General features: G+C 34.9%; 2 protein-coding genes across 4 annotated transcripts; both read left to right on the top strand.

Annotated features, from left to right (window-relative positions):
- The first annotated feature begins 6251 nt into the window (after positions 1-6251).
- On the top strand, positions 6252-12829 carry LOC118040859 (uncharacterized). Its single transcript, XM_035047904.2, has 9 exons — positions 6252-6470; positions 6565-7515; positions 7698-8056; positions 9074-10153; positions 10244-10402; positions 10508-10856; positions 10984-11054; positions 11172-11294; positions 11951-12829. Exons 2-9 carry the CDS (start codon positions 6579-6581, stop codon positions 12299-12301), a joined length of 3429 nt encoding a protein of 1142 aa, XP_034903795.1. The 5' UTR covers positions 6252-6470; positions 6565-6578; the 3' UTR covers positions 12302-12829.
- A 1946-nt stretch (positions 12830-14775) lies between these two features.
- On the top strand, positions 14776-23925 carry LOC118040857 (ubiquitin carboxyl-terminal hydrolase 9). 3 transcript variants are annotated; one of them, XR_004686208.2, is made up of 15 exons: positions 14776-15001; positions 15094-15287; positions 16257-16493; positions 17189-17336; positions 18006-18065; positions 18169-18264; positions 19004-19399; positions 19511-19651; positions 20203-20373; positions 20926-21183; positions 21261-21403; positions 21786-22346; positions 22465-22735; positions 22924-23232; positions 23668-23925. XR_004686208.2 is itself a non-coding variant. In XM_035047901.2 (14 exons), exons 2-14 carry the CDS (start codon positions 15124-15126, stop codon positions 23110-23112), a joined length of 2835 nt encoding a protein of 944 aa, XP_034903792.1. In that variant the 5' UTR covers positions 14776-15001; positions 15094-15123; the 3' UTR covers positions 23113-23593. The 3 variants fall into 3 exon arrangements, 2 of the variants coding, with proteins under 2 accessions (XP_034903792.1, XP_034903793.1); XM_035047901.2 differs by lacking the exon at positions 23668-23925 and having other exon boundaries at positions 22924-23593; XM_035047902.2 differs by lacking the exon at positions 23668-23925 and having other exon boundaries at positions 14777-15001; positions 22948-23593.
- The last annotated feature ends 20 nt before the right edge of the window (positions 23926-23945 follow it).

The following is a 23945-nucleotide window of genomic DNA, read 5'->3' as shown; positions in this document are numbered from 1 at the left end:
ATGCGAAAGTGACCGCTAGCTGGCCCTGAAATCAGCGGAGGGTGTTTTTGAGATTGAAGTAACAAACGACAGCTTGTCTTATATCCATAGGAGATTTTCTTTCCATTTGTTTTTTTCTTTTTATGCTTCGTTTGTTTGCAGGAAAGTGATTTCCTTTTGAAAAGTGAATTCCGGAAAAAGTGAATTTCGAGAAAGTATTTTCGGATGTTTGGTAGTGTTACGGAAAATGAACTGGAAAACACTTTCCAGTGTTTGGTTGTGTTATGAAAAATGAACTGGAAAATAATTTATTAATAAATTAATTTTTTTAAAAGTTTAGCTAATATATATAAAATATTTAATATAAAATATTTAATCTCTTACAATAAAAAAAATAAATCTAAAAAGTATAATGATGAATTTTTTTTGTTATTTGGGGTTTTTTTATAGATTTTTAAAGATAAATATCACAAAATATATCTAGAAAATATCTAAAATATTTTATATAAATATTTTATAAATATGTACTATATTTATAAAAATATGTACACATTTTTCATGTATCATCAAAATATACATACAAGGTTTGCCATTAAAAAGAAAACAATTGACCCAAGAGAAATAGAAATATGTTTTTTGCATTTCTTTTTCACACACACACCACTTATCCCTGTGAGAAAAATATCTTTCAGGAGAAAACAGGAGTCCATAGAGCTAAATCTGCAATTGAAAAGGATGTTTAACAAAATGTTCCCTAATTATAGTTCTCATCTCCCGCGAATTGATGATATATTCTTAAAGCTCGTCGTTATCCACAAAAACCACCAGCTGGTCCACCGTCCTCCAAGGCTCATCCAAGTAAAAGACCTGAAATCATCTTGATATCTGGTCCATCCAAAAAAAAAACAGAGAGAGAGAGAAATCAAGCATTTCATGCAACAGCGACCACAAATACCCAATATCGCGTGGAAGATTTTGTGGAGAATTGTCAATTTACTTTTAATTGCTGCTATATATTCCTTGATCCGATGATCCCAGAAAAAGCGAAAGACAACTAAAATGAAATAAAGCAATTTGCATTCTAGCAAGAGTAATGAAGGCTGTTAGGAAGTCCATAGGAGCCCCCTTCACCCCAAGACCAAAAAGATCAAGGCAACCACATCTCCTAGCACATGCAAACCCATAGCCTGCGCAGCTCATCATGGCTACGCGCACACCCATGGGTATTCATGAAGTAGCAGAAGTGGTTTAGTATCACCTCGTTTCAGATCTAGAGTGAGCAAGCTCCTATTTAATGGTACCCAAGAGTCTCTTATTTGGAAGATGAGATGCTTGCAACTGCGTAAATTATTTGGGAGAGAAAGAGTGTTTAGAGATTTGGTTTTTTGAGAGAGAGAACAGTTTTTGTTAGTGAAGAAAAGGAAAGTGTTTTCCTTAGAATAAAGAAAGGAAAACATTTTCCTCCTTTAACGTTTAATGTTTCTGTTGACTGGAATTGAGTTTCTTTTGACTAATTTTCCAAATGCTTGCCAAACATGGGAAAGTGGGGAAAGTGGTTTCCAGGAAAATGAATTCCTGGAAACAAACAAGGCATTAGCCTTTTTTGACTTTCCAATTTGTTGGGATTTCTATAGGCTGCTGAAGAAGAGAATTTCTGGACTCTAGCATGCTAAATAAAAATGATAAAATAATATAGCGTAAAATATATTTAAAAAAATAATATATTTTAGAGAGTCGCATGAATATAACATTGTGATTTGAAGGTTTCAAATATCATATGGAAACTCTTTTAAATTGCAAAACTTGAAAAATACAGTATTTAATAAAGAGAGTATAGAGTAGAGAGAGAAAATATAAAAAAGAAATAAAAATATCCTCACACTAAAACTTCAATTATAACACTATCAATACCGTTATAAATATATCAATAAGATAAATCCAAAAACATTAAAGAAGATCATCAACGGTAACCGAAGCAGGCCACATAATCAGCCCATATGCAAGTGAATCCCGACACATATAGACGGCTTGTGTGGCCCATTATGTTCAATTTTCATCTTATTGAATTCTTTCCAATAATATTGGTGGTGTCGTCATCGGAGCTTCAGAATGACTCTATGATCTCTTTATTTTGTTTTTACTTTTTTCTCCATCCTCGCTCTCTTCACAAATTACAAGGAGAAGAGAAAAAAAAAACAAACAAAGAGAAAAATCCTGGAGGCATATCGAAGCTCCAATAATGACATCACTAGTACCGTTGAAAAGATCTCGATAAGACAAGTCCAGCAACAATAACAACAACAAAGAAGGTCACAAACGGTGAGCAAAGTGAGTTACATGAAACATCCAAAGGTGTCGGGGCTCCCTTACCTTTGAGTCACTGGTGTAGCCCACTACAGTCACAGTTGGTGACCTTCCTTAGTGTTGTTAGAGTCGTCTCGTCGAAATATTTTTAATGGTACCAATGGTATTGTCATCAGAGTTTCAATGTGTCTCTGAAATCTTTTTCTTTTTATCTTTCTTTTTCCTCTCTCTTCTCTCTTCTCTCCTAATTAAATCATGTGTCTTTCAAAATTTACAATTTGAAAGAGTCACGCGACTCGCGAATCACAAATGTTATTTGCGATTCTTTATACTTTGTTTCTTTAAAATAATTTTTGCAATATTTTATTTTATTATATATTTTTTTAGAACGCTAGAAACCAAAATAAACTTTGCTGAATAATACATCGAGGAAATAAAATAACTAGTGAATAATTTAAAAATAAAAATAAAAGGAACTTTTGAAGAAATTCATGGAGATGAGACTTCAACCATCTAGAAAACGAGCCTAAAGTCAAGACCCTATAATTCAGAAGACTAATGCAAGAAAATTTTCAAGATCTAGCTCAAGAATTAAAACTTTTCAATAAATAAATTGGTTGTTGTGTTGTGATTATAAATAAATGCACATTAAAAAAAAAAACTAAAAGAGCCCAGTCATGTACTGTAGATTGTGAGTGTTTTCATTATGGATTGGAGCAGTATTTATTGGGGAGGAAATAGTTGGTTTTTGCAATAAGTTATAAACATTTTTTTTTTTACTATTTTTCATGATGTGCATGACATGTTATGGGTTGCTAGATTGTTTGTTGTCAATAGGTGTTTAATAGACTGTCATTCTTCTGATTTGCTCAGTGTGAAGGGGTTGGTAATTAAATACAGGTCTTATCTGCGATGTACCTGATTGCGTTATTGTTCTTGGGAGAGTGCTGGTCTGGTGCAGTTGGATGGGATTTTGGTTGATTTTGCATGGGATGGAAGTGGTTTCTTTGTTGTTTCTCTTCATTTTGGGCAAGTATAAGTACTTTGTCACTGCGTTGGGTTGATATAAATACTATATAACTATGCTGGGTTATTTATTTATTTATTTAGATTTTGCTAGATTCAAAAGATTGTGAATGTATTTTTGCATTTGAGATTGATTGGGACAATCATGTTTTTTTTATTTGATTTTAAACATGTCAATCTTAAACATGCTAGGTTGCCACACCCAAGTAACATGGGTCTGACAAGCTTGTCACACCTTGACAACGTGGGTTTGGCATGGTTGTCACATTAAAAATAGTTAGGTTTGCCAAGGCAAGCTCCTAACCAAGGTGGGACTGGCAAGCTTACTAGACCTAATAAACTTTGATGTGCACCGATGAGCCTTGGTTTTAACATGGTTGTCAGATCCAAAACGATTGGATCTTGCATGCTTTCCAGACCTAACCATGATGGGTTTGCCAAGTTTGTCAATCCCAACCAACATGGGTCACGCACCTTTGTCTGACCCAAGTTTCCTTGGGCCTGGCATGCTCGATAAACCCAACCAATATGAATCTTGCATGGTTGTTAGAACCACTTAAACTTGGGTCAGACATGTTTAATATAATTATTAATAAAATCTAAAACAATATTATTAATATTAAAAAATATATAAATTTGATTTTAAAGGTAAAATTATTGTTGTTGTTGTTGTTCTTTTTTTTAATATTAATATTGACATCATCATCATCATCATCATCATCAATTTATTTTTTTGAAATGTTATTACTATTGAAGAAAAACTACAAATTTGATTTGAAGGATAAAATTAAAAATTGTTGTGATGATTATTAGTATTCTTATTCTTATTATTATTTACATTATTGTTAATATTATTAATATGATTATTAATAAATTTGAAAAAAAAATATTATTAGTATTTATTTGAATGGTAAAATTAAAAACTATAAGAACTTTGAGAAAATAGTTGAGGGGAAAAAAATTAGAAATCAAAAGTAAAAAAGATTGAATTGAAAAGTACCGAAGATGTAATATGGGTCTAACATGCTTGGTAGACCCAACTAACACAGGTTCGGCATGGTCACCACACCCATTTAAACTTGGGTCAGACATGTTTAATTTTATTATTAATAAATTTGAAAAAAAAATATTATTACTATTGAAGAAAAAACCATAAATTTGATTTGAGTAGTAAAATTAAAAACTATAAAATTTTTAATAAAAGAGTCAAAGGAAAAAAAAAAAAGAAATCAAAAGTAGAAGAATTGAATTGAAAAGTACCATGGGTTTGGCAACCCAAGTAACGTGGGTCTAGCATGCTTAGCAGACTCAACCAATATGGGTCTTGCATGGTAGCTAGATCCACTTAAATTTGAGTCAGACATGTTTAATATTATTATTAATAAATTTTTTAAAAAATATTATTACTATTATGAAAAACTATAAATTTAATTTTAAGAGTAAAATTAAAAATTATTATTATTCTCATTGTTGTTATTATTGTTGCTGCTGCTATTATTGTTATTGTTATTATTATTATTCATTTTCCTTTTTTTTATTATTATTTTCATTATTGTTAATATTATTAATAAATTTTTTAAAAAATATTATTATTATAGAAAAAAAATAGTAATAAGGTCTGACATGATTATTAGACCTAAATTCACATATGTTTGGCACCCAAAGGCGCTTGGGTATGACATGTTTGCAAACTCAAGGCAATTAGATTTGACGTCAACCACGTCTAAAATGTTTGGACTTGGTAAGTCGTCAATTCTAAATTAACATGGGCCTGGAATGTTTGCCAAACTCAAACTAACATGGGTCAGGTATGTTTGTCAAATCCAAGTGTCTGGCTTACCGTGCCTGCAAGCGCCTGACCTAGTTATTTTCTCATGTTTTTTTTTTAATTTTTTTTTAGTTTCTTAAAAATAATGCATTATTTGCATATATTTTTTCAAATAAATTTTTACTTTATGTTTTAATTAGATTGTGTTTGTTTTTAAATGACATTGGTTGTGTTTAGTTTTTAGAGCCAGCATATATGATTTACCTGTGATTATTTCTTAATTTTATATAAATTAATTCTTTTTTTAATATTGATTCTTTTATATAATTTTTAATAAGTGCAACATTGAATTGTTTTTTTTTAATTATTTTTTAATAAATTTAATATGTCATGTGTAACCATACATTGTTTCTTTTTTTTTTTATATATATATAATTATTATTAAATAAATTTTATATGAATTTATTATGATGATCATAAATTTAACTTCCAACTATCATTACAATAATAATTTATATTATTTATGAATTGATCCACAATAACACATGATCCATCTATCCAGCCCTTTACCAAAAGATTTGAAAAAATGTTTATATGTCTTAATATTTTAAAATATGAAAATAAGATAAAATCACAAATTTTTATATAAAAAAAAACCACCTTTAATAAACATAATAAAAATTACTTTTGTATTACACAAAATTCAATACACATCAAATCATCAAAATAAAAAATTTATGGCTTTTTTATGAAGAAAATATACATTCAACTTATATGAATGACACATTTTATTACAATAAATAATTTACCTATACAAATACAATTTACATATATTCGAACTAAATAATTTAACTTTAACAGTTCATAATACTTAATTTATTTTAACCTTTTAAATTCAAGCTAGAAAACCATAATCCCAATCTTTTTCTCTAATATTACATAATTAAGAACTAAACAAAATAAAAAATCAATATCAACTCCAATTCTTTCTTTAAAAATTACTAATCAATTAAAAAACCTAGGTCAAAGTTCAAAACCTTTGACTTCTTAAACTCAACGAGGCCCATAAATCCCCATCACCCATTCTCAATAAGCACAAGTGTAACCCATCATCATCCTCACCCAAGCCCAATCATACGAAAGCCAAGCTACCCTTGTCTGAAAAAAAAAAAAAAAAAAAACAATCCTTAAACTCTACAGTTCCGTCTACAAGCCATTTGTGCACTAAAAAAAAACCAGGAGAAGAACCCTTTTTTCCCTACGCTCACACAAGACAGATCCCTCGGTACAGAAATAAAATCCTTAAAATCCCATAAGTTTTCCAAATTCTTTCAATAACATCCTCAAGATTACAGCTTCTTGACAAGAAATCAATGTTGGAAGAATTCCCCAGGCAAGTTTTCCTCTCTAGTCTACGTTTTTCTTGAATTTACGATGTGTTAGGTTTTTTGAAGTTAGGGTTAGATTTTTTTTTTGGTGGTGGTTAGGGGCATAGAAAAGAATGAAGGGAGGGCGATCTCACCGGTTCCAGACCCACCACCAGTATGAATCACATGAGGACTGGGTGGATGGGTCGTGGACGGTGGATTGTGTGTGTGGTGTAAACTTTGATGATGGAGAAGAAATGGTGAATTGTGATGATTGTGGCGTGTGGGTACACACGCGCTGTTCAAAGTATGTGAAGGGTGAAGAATTGTTTACCTGTGATAAATGTAAGAGGAGGAAGAATAGGGGTAATAGTAGTAATAATGATGATAGTGAGGAGACTGAGGTTGCGCAGTTATTAGTGGAATTGCCGACGAAAACGATTAGGTTGGAGAATGGGGGCGGGGGGGATGTTGGTCCGCAGAGGAAAGGGTTGAGGTTGTGGACGGAGATACCGATGGAGGAAAGAGTTCACGTGCAGGGGATTCCAGGTGGGGATCCTGGGTTGTTTAGTGGGGTTTCAAAGGTTTTTACGCCGGAGTTGTGGAAGTGTACCGGGTATGTGCCGAAAAAGTTCAGTTTTCAGTATAGGGAGTTTCCGTGTTGGGATGAGAAGGAGAGGAAGGTGAAGAAGAAGAGTGAGGAGGAGAATGATAATGAGAATATGGTTGACAAGGGTGCGGGGGTTTTGTTTTCATTGTCGAAGGAGAGTGTGTTGGGGATGCCAGTGACAGATTTGGGTGACAGGAGAGGGAGGGACGAGGGTGGTGGTTATGAGAGGAAGGTTTATTCGAGGGAGATGAAGAAGTGGGAGAGTGAGGATGGAGAAGTTAGGGGTGCTACTTTTGCAGTCAAAAGGGAGAGAAGTGTACTTAGGTCAGTTGTGGCGCATTCAGGTAAGCGGAAGAAAGAAGATCTTGGGATGGCCAAGGATCGGAGTGTAAAGAAGAAGGCTCGAACTGCAGAGAAGGAGGTGGAGGCCAAGAAGAGGGTTTTTCATGCTTCTAAAACAGGTGATTGGATGTACCTTTCTTTGCTTTGTTTCCTACTTGTGTTATCTGTTACTCTTTTTTCTAGCTGTCCAATTACCCATATTTCACATTAATGACATGAAGTTTAGGCATTGGGTCGAATCTTGTAGCAGCAGACACGCTTTTTGACTCCAGTTCTTTGTTGTTTTTATTCTTATTACTAGCATTTACATCCACCAGTGATGCAAAACCATTGGAATTTTATGAAGACAGAACTCCGAAGTCCTTCAAGGGTGAACATCAGGGTAACAAGAGCAAGCATTTAAGGGACTCTGGTATTCAAGAACAGAAATCAGATAGTTATATAGCAGTAGAAAATGGTGTTGAGAAGCCCAACTTAGCAGTGGTTGAGCAATCCTCAGAAGCATTGTCTCTTGACATATCTAGACCTCATTCATCAACTGGAGCTGGATTGGAGGAAGAGAAGTCTAGCCATGATGTTGTGGTTGCTGTTGAGAGTTCTCCCAAAGAGTCTAATGTAGTGGCATCAGCTCCAGAACACAATGATTGTGGGAAAGAAGAGGTACGCGTTGCTTATTTCTTTTTGGTTTGGGATAGTACTGTGTTTTGTTCTTAATGATCAATTGATATTTGGAGAATGTTTGTTGATTACCAATCCATAAAACAAACAAGACTGCTAGAATAAAGCCAATAATGACCTTTGTAAGTGATGCTAGATTAGAATCCCTTGAAATGGAATTGGAAATGACAATATGTGGAATCTTGCAAAAGCCGAGTTCTGATCAGAAAATGCATAACTAGTGATTTGGCATACTTTTTAAATCTGTCTCAATGTCTTTGATATGCAGCACATCAATCTTTATGCTAGAACTTTTAGAAATTCTTTTTAGCTTATTATCAATGTTTCTGTTTGGGTTTTAATTTTTATTGATGATTAGAATTATATATATACATTTGTTGTGGGAGTGGAAATTGATGGTTTATGTAAGTAAGAGAGGCCCTGTTCCTTCTAGTAAATCCTCAAAGCAAAAAGGAGTAACATGTCCTTCAACCCCAATGTTACTGAAAAACAGCACACTCATTCCCCATACTTGACATGCCCAAGTTTCCAACCCAATCTCTTAATAGTATATGCATTACTTGACCTGGATGAGCTTTAGGCCTGGTGAGTTGCAACACACCAAACTCCATCTTTGAATTCAAGTCCAACAAAATGCAACGAAATTCTCTATACCAAGCCTCCTGCAAACCCCCATGAAATGCCCACATTTCAGGTCTGATAGCAGTAAACCAACCAAGCTTACTGGAAAATACCCCCGTTCCAAGTCCCATTAGCATCATGCAAACAAACCTCATATTTGACACCTTACCTATTTCTTGAGTTCTTAAATAGATTATTTCTGTTAGATATTCATATTAGTAGTTTCTCTTGTTCTACAATAGGGCGGTCCCTCCTTGAGCCTTTACATTTTATATTTTACCTATAATGAAACTCTTCCTTTAAGTGTAATCGTATGTTAAATTTTATGCTCTGAGATTTCTTTTGGTGTTTGAATGACTTTTCCTGTGCTTCCTATAGGGCAATAACATGCTGAGTGGAAATTTAGATGATAAGGTGGAGGGTTCCACAGCAAGAGATGTGCCTGCACTTGAGGAGCCGGCTAGTGTTATGAGTGATCAGATTAATGATAAGGGTGATGCAATTCCAAGTTCTGCACGATCTAATGTTAAAGTAGAGGTGGATGATGATAACTCTGAGGCCTTGAATAGTCAGTCTTCTCATGGTGACACAAAAGATGCAAGGATATCTTATGATAACATATCTGAAAATCCAAAACTGAATGGTGCAGCATTAGGTGGTTCATCCAATGACCATAAAATTCAAGAGGTTGGCAGCAATTTAGAAGCAGTTCTTCTTTGTAACACAGGTGAAGCTAACAAATTACCTGATGGTACTTGTCAGCATAAACGAGCTGAAGGCTCATTTGAAATGCAACAATGTCTCCCAGCACCTAAAAACAGTACAGAGACTGCTGAAGAACTGTCAAAAGCAGGTGAAACCATCTCAAGCTCTCCAGCACTACCCGATCAGCATAAAATTGTTGTCTGTGTTGCAAAAGCATCTTCTGTTTCGTCCACTGTGATGATCTCCCAAACACCTTCATCTGACAATTTTAAAACTTCAGATGCTTTGAATTTTAGTTCTAATACTTTGCAACAAGTTATACCTGACTGCAATTCTAGTATTAAGAAAGATCGAGCTACAAGTGAGATAGTGACAGAAGAAGAAAGGCATGACATTTCAAAGAAAGAAATAAAAGAATGTCCAAAATCTTCAGTGAATTCTGCTTCAAAAGTGTTGCATTCAAGCAAGAGTTCACATACATCTGTTCCTAAGAGAACTGTTTCAGATTCAAAAGATTCCATGCTTCACTTATCCTCTAAAGCATCTTCAGCACAGAATTCTGGTGATACTGCTGGATCACTGCAAATTGAGAGCACTTCACATGCTCATAGTAAGGCACTTGCATCGGGTTTACCCCAAAGATCTGAAAAGTTTAATCAGTCTAATGGCCAGTCATCATCTAAGACAAGTCTTGCATTGTCAATGAATCCTTCTGCACCAACCAATTCGCCTGCGGCTTTAAGTGATGAAGAGGTGAAAACAAATTGCAATTTCTTGTAATGGTTTATTTTGTTCCCATTTTCTTTTCCATCTAGTTTACATTTGAGGGGTTTTTCTTGACAGCTTGCTTTGCTTTTACATCAAGAACTCAATAGTTCTCCTAGAGTACCTCGTGTGCCACGTGTTCGCCATGCAGGTGGTTTGCCACATTCAGTTTCTCCAACTGCAACGAGTGTGCTGATGAAGCGTACATCTAGTTCTGGAGCAAAAGAACATAGCTTGGTAAGATGTACTTCCACAACATGATTTTCATAAATATTTCTTTATGAACATATATAGGTTACTGAGATGGTACTTGAAAATGATCTTTAATTTATTATTCTTCAGGCTTCTAGAAGAAAAGGTAAGGATACATCAAAAGATGGGTTTCGCCGTTTTCAGGAGCCTGATGATGAGGCTAAAAAGACTGACAGACCATCTTCTTCTGATCAGAGGAGACAAGATACAGGATATAAAGCTGACTCGGTGTCAAAGAGAGGGGATAATGGATCTCCGAAAGCAGTAAATTCTGTCAAGAACAACATCCCGCCTGCCTCCACCTCAACTGCAAACAGTGGCCCATCTTCCTCGACTGAGGTTAATGACCATCATTTGTCATCTAGACGTAATTCACCAAGGAATATATCTGATGAGGAGACAGGCACTGTTCGGGCTCCTGTTCATCGCACTCTGCCAGGTAGCTACCTCTCTGGAATTTAAATTCTGCATCCGTTTAGAGCCAAAAGGAAAGGATAAGAACAGACAGGGCTGTTTATTTCCTGTTTCTTTGTAACTTAATATTCATTTCCTTTCATCATCCATAGGTTTAATCAATGAGATTATGAGCAAAGGCAGACGCATGACATATGAGGAACTCTGTAATGCCGTCTTACCGGTATGGTTGCTTTTATTTACTTAAGTGCTTGTTATTTTCTGCATGTTTGTTTTGGTGTCATTTTGATTCTGAGTGAATACACCAGATCTCCTTCACTGATTGTAATTCCGTTTGCAGCACTGGAAAAACTTGAGGAAGCATAATGGAGAACGCTATGCATATTCAAGCCCTTCTCAGGCTGTTCTTGATTGCCTGAGGAATCGGCATGAATGGGCTCGGTTGGTGGATCGTGGTCCCAAGGTACACATAAGGTTTTTTTTTTTTTCTTTTTTTTCATATGAAATGGTGTTTTGCTGTGCAAAGTCACAGATGCTAGTTGCTCAATAATTAAAGCATGCTGTCAACCTATACTTAAAAATGATTTTTACCAAAATTAGATAATAATTGATTGTACAGGTTTTAGTAAGCTGTAAATGGGGATATTTAATTGATGCATTCCTATTTACAATCAATGCATGTATATCAGTTATTTCTGTCCTTGGTGGTTTGATCTTTCTGATTGACTAATCCAAAAGCCGTGACCATGGGTTCTGTAGCCCAAGCAGTATTGATAAAAGGCTTTTTATGTGACCTTGGATGCGGCTAGCTCTGGTCCTTTGAGTAATAATGGTGGTGTTGCATATCACACACACACACTCTCAGCACATATAGGAATGAATGAATGAATACACACACACACACACACACACACACACAATATGTATGTATGTATGAATGTTTGTATGTACGGACGTACGTACATAAACCAGATGACTGCTTTCATTCACATATCATTTACAAGTTACAGGTAGGATTTAATGGATCATTTCCCCCTTCAATTGAATACTTTACCGCACTTGGATTTGCTGTGCTTACTAATCATCAATTAAATCTGGGTTTCAATGATTCTGTACCAGACAAATTCAAGTAGAAAAAGGCGCAAGTTTGATCCTGATGACTCAGAAGATAATGACTATGGCAAGGTAAGAACTGCAAAAGGAGAAGGCAAAAACCTTGAGTCACAAAGAGAAGAGGTTCCCAAGGGCAAGAGAAACGCAAGGAAACGAAGGCGCCTGGCACTACAAGGAAGAGGTATAAAAGACGTCAGGAAACGGCGGAAGGCAGATACACTCACTGATGATGACAGTGGCCTATTTTCTAATTCAAGTAACGAGACTTTGTATAGTGAGGACGAGAGTCAAGAAGGCGGAGCAGGTTTGGCTGGAAGTGAGGCCACAGCTAGCTCAGATGATACAGAAACCTCATAGTTCTTAATAGTTTAGTTGATTTTGGGTCACAGTGACACCTTATTGAAGCTGCTTCTTGGTTTCAGCCAAGTGCTGCATCTTCCACATGGAATTGAATATTGTGCAACTATTAGCTGTGTCATTTAGTTGTAGAGGATGCTGCAGAATCCTTTGTAATTGTGATTGTATCCGTGTCTGCAGTATCTGCCACCGTACTGAGTTGCATTTGGTCATCAACTGTCCTGGCCACCAATGTTCAGGTGCAAGATCGAGGCTGGATCCAAACTTGTAGTACTAATGTACATATGAAATGGTGTAGCTTTTGTAGCAACATGTAAAAGATTCATCTTGTGTAGAGGCGCTGCAGCCTTTCTGTTAGGGTAGATTCTGCAAAATTAGAAAAGAAGCAGCTTGTTTGTAAGCTTATGTAGAATCAGCATGTTAACTTAGGTGCAAAGAATCCATTGGATTTAATGTATTAACAACCTTAAGTAACGTGGAGGTTTGCTTGATGTCTGAAGCCGCCAATCATTTTGTTCTTGTTGAGAAGTCTCATGTTTCTGTATTTTTTTGAAGAGTTTAAAATTTTAATTGTAAATTTATTTACTAATTTATCGAGTCACACCCAATCACCCTTTTAATTTGTTTTATTTAACATAATCATGGGATCCATCGAGCTTGTTGGTTATTTATTAATTTTTATTTATTAATTTTATAGTGTTATATATATATATATATAAATATATATATGTATATGTATATCTCAATTTACTAATATTATTTGCTGGATGAATATATACTAATCACCGTAGGAAAATAAAGAATTAACATCAACGTGCATCAATGTGACAGTTTACAAGGTGATGGGAAATATCAACTACTTTTGGTGGAGGCTTTCCAATTTGAGTTCTTACAAATATTCTACGAGCTTAATGTTTATTAGATTTATTATTTGTTTGATTGGATTCTAAATACTTTTCCCTTTTCCTTCGTTTTTTATAACTGCAAGGAGAATTACACGAAACAAACAAATATTCTATAGCTTCCACTGAATTAAAAAAATAAAAAATTAAAATTAAATCAACTCAAATTAAACCAAATAATATCATTAATTTTTTTAAAAATAAAATTAAATCAACTCAAATTAAATAGTGTAATCCACAATTCAAATCATAAATCAATATATTATGAACTCATAACTTGAATGATAAATCAGATTTAATAAATTTAACTCTATTTATTTTTATGTTTCAAAAGTGTTTTATTTTAAATATATTTTTTATTTTTTTTACTATAAATGAATATTTTTTTTTTATGTTTTTAGATTATTTTAATATCAAAAATAATTTTTAAAAATAAAAAATATTATTTTAAAAATAATTACAAACAGATTTCCAACACTCCTAGACACGAATTATTGGTTGAAACTTTATCTAACTACTCCCATAAAATTATTAAAAGAAATCAATAATAAAATCTTAAAATCAAAATCATGAATCTCATTTATCACATCACCCACAAGTAATTTCCATGTTTGAAAAATCAAAGCCTTAATAAAGATAAAATAAAATAGATTGCGTGACTTCATGATTGAACCCACTCACCACTTTCAAGAGAGAACACAAACAACAAGTTAATAGAATTTATGGTTATTGAAAATAATATCTGAAAAACTACATTCTAGACCCTGAGATCTTGAGACATTCCACTTTAGTCTCTCTAGGTTTAAAATTCCTCAACATAAACTATAAAGTTTCCAATAAGTTTCAATTTAACCCTTCCCTAATGAATAGCTAGCACCATCTAAAAGTGAATCAACCTTTTAAATTCTTTTGACTAGTATTTCTATACTTTCAAGGTTTATACGGAAATTCACAAACATAATGAGTATAGTAATAATACCAATTTTATCACGTGAGTTGAAATTTAATTAGTATTTATAATAATCATTAATGTATGATATTTCTACGACAAAGTTTTTAATCTTGTCTTGGTGGTTTGACTTGATTGAAGGCTCGGGATTATGAATTTTAATTGGAGCATTAAATTTAGACCAGGTTATCTAATTAACCTTGATTGATTTTTTTTTAAAATTAAAAAGATATTATTGTTATTAAAAAATAAATAATTAATAGGTTGCAATCAAATATTTAACTAGGTAAATCTAAATTTTTTGTTTTTATTTTTTTAATCCTAGCTCAATTCTAGCATCGAATTAGTCGGGTTTTAAAGGGAGACTTGTGACAATATTCACTATCAAGTGAATAAAGAAAAATCCATCTCAATAAAAAAGAAAAAATGCACCAACCAAAGAAAAGCAGGAAAAACAAGCATTCAAAAGAAACTCTAGGGGTAACATTGAAAAATCATAATCTACAATAACTAAAGTGTAATAATTGTGAATCAAGATAGACTAAAATATATTTTTCTCAAAATCTACTAGTTAATATGTTTTTATTTTTTTTCTTTTATAAAACGGTCTGTGGCAGGCTGAAGCTATAAAAAAAAGACAAGATCGTTGGAAAGATGGTACTTCTCTCTCTAGCTTTCTCTCTCTAAAATCTTGCTATGATAAATGATTTTCTCCATGACCAAAAATCAAACCCTTAAAATCTAGGGTTTCTTCCCTTCTCTCCCGAGATTTTTAAAATTTCCCCAAAAGTAGAAAAAATTACAGTCTTTCAAATCGGCAATTTGATTTCCACGAAACTGAAAATCACAGTAAGGAGTAATCGAAACCCGAATTTGATTTATTGATTTTTGTGAGGTTTTTTTGTTTGATTACTAATTTGGGTTTGATTATTGGAATGTAGAGTGTGATTAAGTGGATTAAGACAGAAATTATGACGATGATTGACTCAAGGTGTTTAATGGAGAACGGAGGAGGAGGTGGAGGAAGTTGCTTGCCGTGTACGCCTGAAGAAGAGAAGCAGATCGTTGAGGAATTGGATCGTGAAGCTGAACGCGATTTGAAAGAAGGGAATTTGTATTTTGTTGTTTCTTCTAGGTAATTTTTTAACATGACCTTTTGTTCTTGATTTGATTAAGTTTTCTTGAATTTTGTGGGACTTTTTTTGCTAATTATGGTGGTAGAGATTTTTTCGGTTTTTGAAATGGAGGGAGTGGGTTTTGAAGTAATTCTGATGAGATTTTTTGCAACTGTCGAATGTTTGGTAATTTGGATGATAATTTTACTTGATTGGGTAAGCAAGGAATGTGTTTTAAGAGATTTTTTAAATAATTGGATTAATTAGTTCTAGCTACAGCTGTGCTAATTAGGCGGTCAACATGACTTGTGTGTGGTTGTTGTGGATTTTAACTTTTGTATCCGCTCGGGTTTTTTGTTTTTTTTTTTTTGAACAAGGGGCGGTGAGTTGAGTGATTTTTTTTTAATCTTATTTTAAATCGGATTTGTGCATCTGTTGTAATTGACAAGTTTTATGGGGATTTTGCTGATAATGGATGGTGTGTTAGGAATGCATGTGTTTTGATAGTTTCTTTGAATAGTTGGGTTATTTTTATCCTAAAAAAAAAACCCTGTTTGCTATGATTGCTATATTTCATGGAAAGGTGCGTCAATTATGCTTGATTGGTAAGTAAGGCATGTGGTTTAAGAGATTCCTTGAATGATTGGGTTAAAATAGAAATTGACTTTTTTTAATTATTAGGCTAGCTAAGCAAGCTAAATATGGTGTGCGTGTTGTGTTATTGCCTGAGAGTCTCATGCCACTGTAAATTAAGTGGGCTGATGTTTTGTGCATGTTTCTTGGTTTGGTCAATTTTTTACTTTTCATAGTTACTGTTTTACAACATCTGTGGCCTGTTTAGATACAATTAGGCTATGCTAGATTGGCTGAGGGATGTGTGATAGATGCTTATCATAATAATGTGATCCTTTTTCACATTTTAATAATTGAATCCATTTGTCAATAAAAGGACCTGCATGGCTGTAATTGGGTTTTCTTTTGATGTCTAGGTGGTTCTCAAAATGGGAGAGTTATGTTGGTCGTGGTGGTGCTGACAACTTGGATAATGGGAAATCTTCCGAGCCTCAAGATTTGGATGTTGAAAGGCCTGGTCCAATTGATAACTCTGATATAATTGAGGGCAGAAGTAGTATTGAGGGTGATGAACTAGAGCTTGTCAGAACATTGTTGGAAGGAAGGGACTATGTATTAGTTCCTAAGAAAGTTTGGGAGAAGCTTGTCCAGTGGTAAGGCGGTTTTCCTATTTCTTTCCTTGTTGAATTGATTGTTCCAACTGCCAAAATAAAAACAGCAGTTCATTTTCCTATTATGCTGACTTGGATTGATTGTTACTGGTAGTGATTGAATCCCAGTTGCTAAGATAGGGATCTTGACTCATGATATGAGTTTATATGTGTTATGATCTTGCTGCCCAATGGCTTAGCTATTTTATTGTAGTGGTTGAATAAAAAACTTGTAAAGTAGGAATTCGATAAGGTATATGTGTGTTATGGTCTCATCATCTGATGGCTTGGGATTTGACATTTGCAAAATTATGATGACGTTAGTCCATGTTAATATCTGGCCTTAACATTTGTAGTTGCAGGATTGCATTTAATTTGGAAGTTTGTTTGAAAGCATTATATATCTTAATCATTGTAGTGAATGGAGACAGCTCTTCCTTTCTCTATCTAGTTTATTTGGAAACACTCTAATTTAATCTCCATGTAATTTAGTGATTGATCTGAATGGATGCAAGAATTTTAAATGAGCATAATTGTTTAAAATTTAAACATGAATCTCTCCCTCTCTCTCTCTCTCTCTCTCTCTCTCTCTCTCACTCTCACACACACACACACACACTCTTTTGCATATATTTTAAAACTACTGTTTGTCTTTGTGCCCTGGTACTATTGATATATTCTGTCACTCTGTCTTTTAGGTACAAAGGAGGACCAGCGTTACCAAGAAAGATGATCTCTCAGGGTGTTTTTAATAAAAAGCAGTTCAACGTGGAGGTTTATCCACTTCGCCTCAAGTTAATTGACTCCAGAGATGACAGTGAATCAACTATACAGATAAGCAAAAAGGTATTGTCATTTTCTTCTTGTTTTTATCTTTCTGTCTCAAAAAATTTAAGCGGATTCTGTTCAACAAGTTTCTATTTTCATGAAATATCATTGTTGTCATATATAAAGAAATATTGATGTGTTTAATTAATGTTCATTGGATAACAGCTTTGCATGTGTGAGTCTTCAGCTCATTGGTTCCCTAGATTGTCATATTTCTTTTTATTTGGGTAATTTCTCTGATATTTCATATTGTTGCAAGTTAACTGTTTAATTGCATCAACTTTTATGCAAGACATATAGAATAGGTGCACAAACATGAAGTTAGTGCAATTTAACGCTTGTGTTGCATCAAATTGAGGATTTAATTAAGTTTTTCTATTGATAGAAGATATGTTCGAGGGACTGTTGGTTTTATAAGGGTCTGCTAAGGCTCTGGCTTTGAAGGTTATGATATGATGCTGACTAAACAGAATTGGGTTTCTGAACTTTGAATTTTATTTTTCAGAATTTCTGAGTATCGATCTATTTGTCTTGAGGATTTGTTATATGTACTGGTCAAACATTATGAAAGTGAACTTACTGAGTTTTTGAATAATTGATTTAAGGTCCTCTTTACACTGGACAATGCCCTTTTATTCAAGTTACTTACTGTATGCCATCCAGGTTTTAATTTGCTTTCCTTTTTAGGCTTCTCTGCACGAGTTATATGAGAAGGTTTGCTCAGCTAGAGGAGTAGAGCGTGAAAAGGTTTGTTTTATGTTTTGGTTTTTGCTTGATTTACTTTTACTTCTTTTTGGATGCTAAAGGGCTAATCCCCCCCCATTTGTCTGATTCTAATGCATATTGACAGGCCTCTATATGGGACTTCTTTAATAAGCAAAAGAGTTCACAGTTGAGCGGTTCAAACCAAACCTTGGAGGAGTTACACTTGCAGATGGATCAAGAGGTCTGTAGTCTTGTGAGGAATTATGCATATGAGAAAATGCTTTAGTTTTTGGTAAAATGTTTAAGCCATCATGTTAATAATGCTTCTGATTTTCATTCCATCAGAAAATTCTCTTTGACCATGGACTTTTAGTAATTTCATATGCTCCAGTTTGATTTCCTAGAGATGTTAACAGTTGTAGAACCTGACTCGGTTGTTCTAACCAGGCTCTAGAAAGTCCAACTATTACCAAACGCAATATCTTCATTCCTAGTGGCAGCTTTTGTAAAGGGGAAAACATTATCTTACAGACTTCTTACCAAACTCAATACGAATCAATATTTATTTAAGAATTTTAATATTGTATGACTATTCTAGATTTTATTATTTAGGAATATTAGTATTTATTATTTAGTAGTTAAATTAGAATTTTAGCTTCCTTATTCAATTAAGATTTGTTAGGATTTCCTATTTTATTTGGTTTGGTGCATAAATAATGACCTAGACAGTCAATTAAGTTAATTGTTGAAAAACAAACTAAGTTTTCTTCAAGATTGAGTGCATCTCTCTTGGTTTGTTTTGTAAAGATTGACCGTGTCTCTTGATTTGGTCCCTTCAAGATCAAGTGTGTCCGTCTTGATTTGGTCCCTTCAAGAGTCTCTCTTGTTGGTGATTTTGGTTTCTATTCTACTTAAATTCCTCTTTTGGTGATTTTGCTCTCGTCCCCCATCACTGTTGATGCATCCTCTTCCCTTTGCAGATTCTTTTGGAGCTGAAAGATGATAGTTCTCCTTCTCAATCTGGAAAGGATTCAACAGGGAATGAGTTAGCGTTGGTAGCCTTGGAACCTCCAAGGTCCCCCATGTCGATTGCAGGAGGGCCTGCCATGTCAAATGGTCACTCAAGTAGTTATAGCTTGAACTTATGGCCAGGAAGTGCTGTAAACTCATCATTCAAAGATATGGACGATGGATTTGGTGTGCATAGCTCTGTTAGGAGAGTAGAAAAGGGAGGTTTGGCAGGACTGCAGAATATGGGGAATACTTGCTTTATGAACAGTGCTTTACAATGCTTACTCCACACACCCCAACTTGTTGAATATTTCTTGCAAGATTACTCTGAGGAAATCAACACACAGAATCCTTTAGGAATGCATGTAGGTGGCTTTGCTTAGTTATTGTCATCTTATGGCTATTCCATATAGACTTTTTGAAGAACACTGGCTATATTTTTTGCACTTTTGCTAACTTATGTTGTAGCCGTGTAGGGTGAACTTGCACTTGCATTTGGTGACTTGTTGAGGAAACTGTGGTCCTCAGGCCGGACAGCGATTGCACCACGTGTGTTTAAGGGAAAACTAGCGCTATTTGCTCCTCAATTCAGTGGTTATAATCAACATGATTCTCAAGTTAGTACTCTGTGATTTCTACTTGTTACTCTACAGCAGTAATATTAGTAGTATAATTCAATTTTTAAATGCTCTGTTAGTTACCAATGAGCTTGTAGGTGTATCTCAGTGTTACTCTTGCATAAGAGGAGGGGTGAGGTCTCAATTATGAATCTCACCTTTGATAGTGCAACTCTAGTTAAAACTGGACCACACTTATAAAGAAGTGCTGTAATAGCACCTGCAAATATTCCTAGCCCAAGTGTTTGCTTGTCATTTTGTTGATCAAATGAAGGAATGAGTGAATATTGACCTTCATAAATTTCCACTCACGTATTTGGAACTCTGCCTTCTTGATTATATAATGTGTTAAGTGACTTGTACAATAATCTAGACTCATGGACTGATGACGACGGTAAGACATATGATGCTTCTAATTTGCATCTTTCTGTCAATAAATATTTTGGTACGATGGATCCTTAGCACTATTGTGTTTTTTGTTCTTCAGAATGATGATTGGTGTTGTTGATATTATCATGATTTCCATTGTTGATGGGATCCTTTTGTTTTAGGAACTTCTTGCCTTTTTGCTGGATGGGCTGCATGAAGATTTGAATCGTGTCAAGCAGAAGCCTTATATTGAAATGAAGGATTGGAGTGGTGAACCAGACGAGGAAGTTGCAGACGAGTGTTGGAGAAATCACAAGACTCGGAATGACTCAGTTATTGTGGATGTTTGTCAAGTAAGGAAGTGTTATATTTTTATCTGTTTCCATGGTTTGCATAATAAGGTTGAATAAATTTTCATAGATGAGCTCGTCTTGTAATATTCCCAGCTAGTTTGGGGTTGAGGTTTGGTTGTTGTTGTAAAATCTAGTTTTAAGGTCCTCATTACAGTGATCTTAGATACTTCAACATTATTTACGTCCTTTATTTTATGCGATCTATGCTCAACTTTAAAACTAGAAGTACCAGCTTCCATGTGAACATCCTGATTAGTAAGGACTTAGGGTAAGACTTCCAAAACTGTTTAAGAATGGAATTCATTGCTTGTGATATTTAATAATCATTCAGTATTCAATTTGTTTCCTTTAATTGATGATGAGAAAGCGGCTCATGGTATTGTTGTAGATGAGGATCTCAGTTTTGTGTGTCAAAGTTTGGCTTCCTTTATTGTCATACTAGGACCCAGCGATGTCATTTACTACATGATTTGCTTTACTGAACACAAAATCTAGTATGAATTCTTGTTTTCAGTTGCTGACTTTTTGTATATGTTGGAAAATAATTCTCAGGGTCAATATAAGTCGACGCTGGTTTGCCCAATTTGCAGTAAAATTTCAATTACTTTTGATCCCTTCATGTACTTGTCTTTGCCACTGCCTTCAACTGTCACTCGGACAATGACAGTAACAGTGTTTCATGGTGATGGAAGTGGTCTGCCAATGCCTTGCACTGTTTCAGTGCTGAAACATGGTAATTGTAGAGATCTTAGTCAAGCACTGGACTCTGCATGCGGTTTGAAAAGTGGAGAAAGCCTTCTGCTGGCAGAAGTAAGAAGTTTTCTCTTGAACTTTATTTTCTTTAATTATTCCATAAGAGGCTAAGGTGTCAGGCCTTTGCTTGTCAGGTATATGATCACAAGATTTATAGGATGTTGGAAAATCCTTTTGAACCATTGGTCTCTATAAAGGATGAAGACCATATTGTGGCCTATCGGTTTTGTGGAAAAGGGGCAGGAAGAAAGAAGCTGGAGATTGTTCATAGGGATAAGTAAGTTACTTCTGCAGATCTCTTGCTGTTGGTTTTTTATTGGAGAACTGTGCAATGTATATCATTGTTACTTGTTGGTAGTTTTGTACTGAGTTATTTATGAGTATGATTATTTGCAATGACAATGATCATTCATAACATAATTGGCAGTATTTAATGTGTTGCATGTCATTGGTAAGAAAATAATTGTGGGCAAATTAGTATTTGATTCACATCATAATTTTGAACTGATAAGAGGATAATTTCTTCCAAAAGGGGAATGGGTCTGATAGTGGAGAGACAGAGGGAGATGCTGGGTGCCTTGCTTGACTGTTTATTCTTTCTTTTTATTCATCTTTTCTTTCACTTCTTTGAGGTGAAGTCTCATGCATTGGTTTCACAGGTACACTCCAGATATACTGAGGGGCAATGTTGGGAAGTATTTTGGCACACCTCTGATAACTTATATGGATGATGACTCACCAAGTGGAGCTGATATCTATTTGGCTGCTTCCAGACTGCTCTTGCCTTTGAAACGAGCATGTGCCTCTACTATGGCTCATAGTGGCGAAGAGAATGGTTTTCTTTTGGAGGCTAATGGTGAGACATCAAGTGGCTGCAATGGTCAATGTGAACCTAGGGACCAATCCATGGGCAACACAGAACTAGAGGGTACATCTAGCCAGGAATTGCCATTCCAGCTCTTTTTGACTGATGATCGGTATTTAAGCTGCAAGCCAATATTTAAGGATTCTGTCATAAAATCTGGGAATCGTATAAAGGTTGTCTTTGAGTGGACTGAGAAAGAACAGAAATTATATGATTCCAGCAACCTAAAGGATCTCCCAGAGGTTTATCACAAGACTGGCTATAGAGCAAAGAAAACCCGGCAGGAAGCTGTCTCTTTATTTTCATGCCTGGAGGCATTCTTGACAGAAGAACCTTTAGGGCCCGATGACATGTGGTATGATGGTTTCTTAAAAACAAAAATTTTTTCTACATATCCTGTGAGATATTGCTTTAGATACCAAGCAAAAGCACATCATACTATATTTATGACAATCCATTTCATTTTGATGCAGGTATTGTCCTAGTTGTAAAGAACATAGGCAAGCCACCAAGAAACTGGACCTGTGGATGTTGCCAGATATTCTTGTTTTTCACTTGAAACGGTTCTCATACAGCAGATACCTGAAGAACAAACTGGATACTTTTGTGGATTTCCCTGTTCACAATCTTGATTTGAGCAAATATGTGAAAAAAAAGGATGGACAATCATACACGTATGAGTTATATGCCATCAGCAACCATTATGGTGGTCTAGGTGGTGGGCACTATACTGCATTTGCCAAGGTAAACAAATACTCGGGCCTATCTGAATTTTCAATCCGAGGTTTTAGTGCAGCAGTTGCCATCTAGTCCAATCATTTTAGACCTATCATACTACTCTAGGAGTTCCTAGAAAGACCTAATGGGTTCATCATGCATGATTAGTTATAATATCTGTGACGAATTGTGAGACTGATTTTCTGAGGTCCAAGTTGTTTTGTTCGCCAACCTTGCAGTTGATTGATGAAAATAGATGGTACAGTTTTGATGATAGTCGAGTTTCTCCGGTCAATGAAGCTGACATCAAGACCTCAGCTGCTTATGTCTTATTCTACCGAAGGGTTAAGACTGAATCGAAGGCCGAAATGGGAGAGACATCACAAGCTCATGCAGGTCTTTAAAATGCTACGGCTCGGTGCATTCTGCTATGCTATAGCCTGGTAGTTTGGAGCATATGCATTAAAGATCAAGCCGATCAGCCAGCTTTGCGGTGATATAGTTTTGCCAAACAACCCTGTAAGGTACACCAGTAGAAGAATCTCTATTCATGTATTGCAAGGAAAAGAAGTGGCAGGCAATTAGTTAATAATGTATTAATAGTAATTTTTGGGGAGAGATTTTGGTTCTGTATGCGGCTGCTCTTATCGGTCCTCTTATGAATGTTGGGCTGGGGCCAGCCATTTTCTCTTGCCTTCTTGCATTTCCGCACCCTAGACTCCCCTAGTGACTGGATTGCAAAATTAGAGGACACCATGGCTTGTGGTTTCTATCAACATGGTATACAATCATCATAGTGTAGTACAATTAGATTGAGGGGATTTGAATCCGAGTAAGGATACCCTGATGTATTTGTCGCTCTTAGATAGTATTATCCATTTTCTATCTTCCTCCAAAAACCTTAAAACTTTCCTCAATTTGTGGATCATTGATTATGTTGTCCTAATCTTGCATTTTAGGGTATCAGGTAATGAAGAGGGACATGAAGGGCTCACGATGATTAAGATTTTAAAGAGCCTCTCCAACCTACCTGCTCTTGATGCATGGGTATCAACCTTGTGGATCAACTCAACTCAGTAATCTGTTGAACAGCGACCGGGTTTGCTTTTAAATCAAGTAGACTCGGTAGGTCATAGGTCAGGCCAAACTGAAAAACTACTCTCTTTCAAAATGATGATTTGAAAATTATCATATAAAATCTGGATTGATGGCCGAAATTCAAATGATACGGGATCTT

The sequence above is a fragment of the Populus alba genome, chromosome 11, assembly GCF_005239225.2.
Source record: "Populus alba chromosome 11, ASM523922v2, whole genome shotgun sequence".
In the NCBI taxonomy this organism is placed as follows: domain Eukaryota; kingdom Viridiplantae; phylum Streptophyta; class Magnoliopsida; order Malpighiales; family Salicaceae; genus Populus; species Populus alba.
This window is presented reverse-complemented; position numbering and strand designations above follow the sequence as displayed.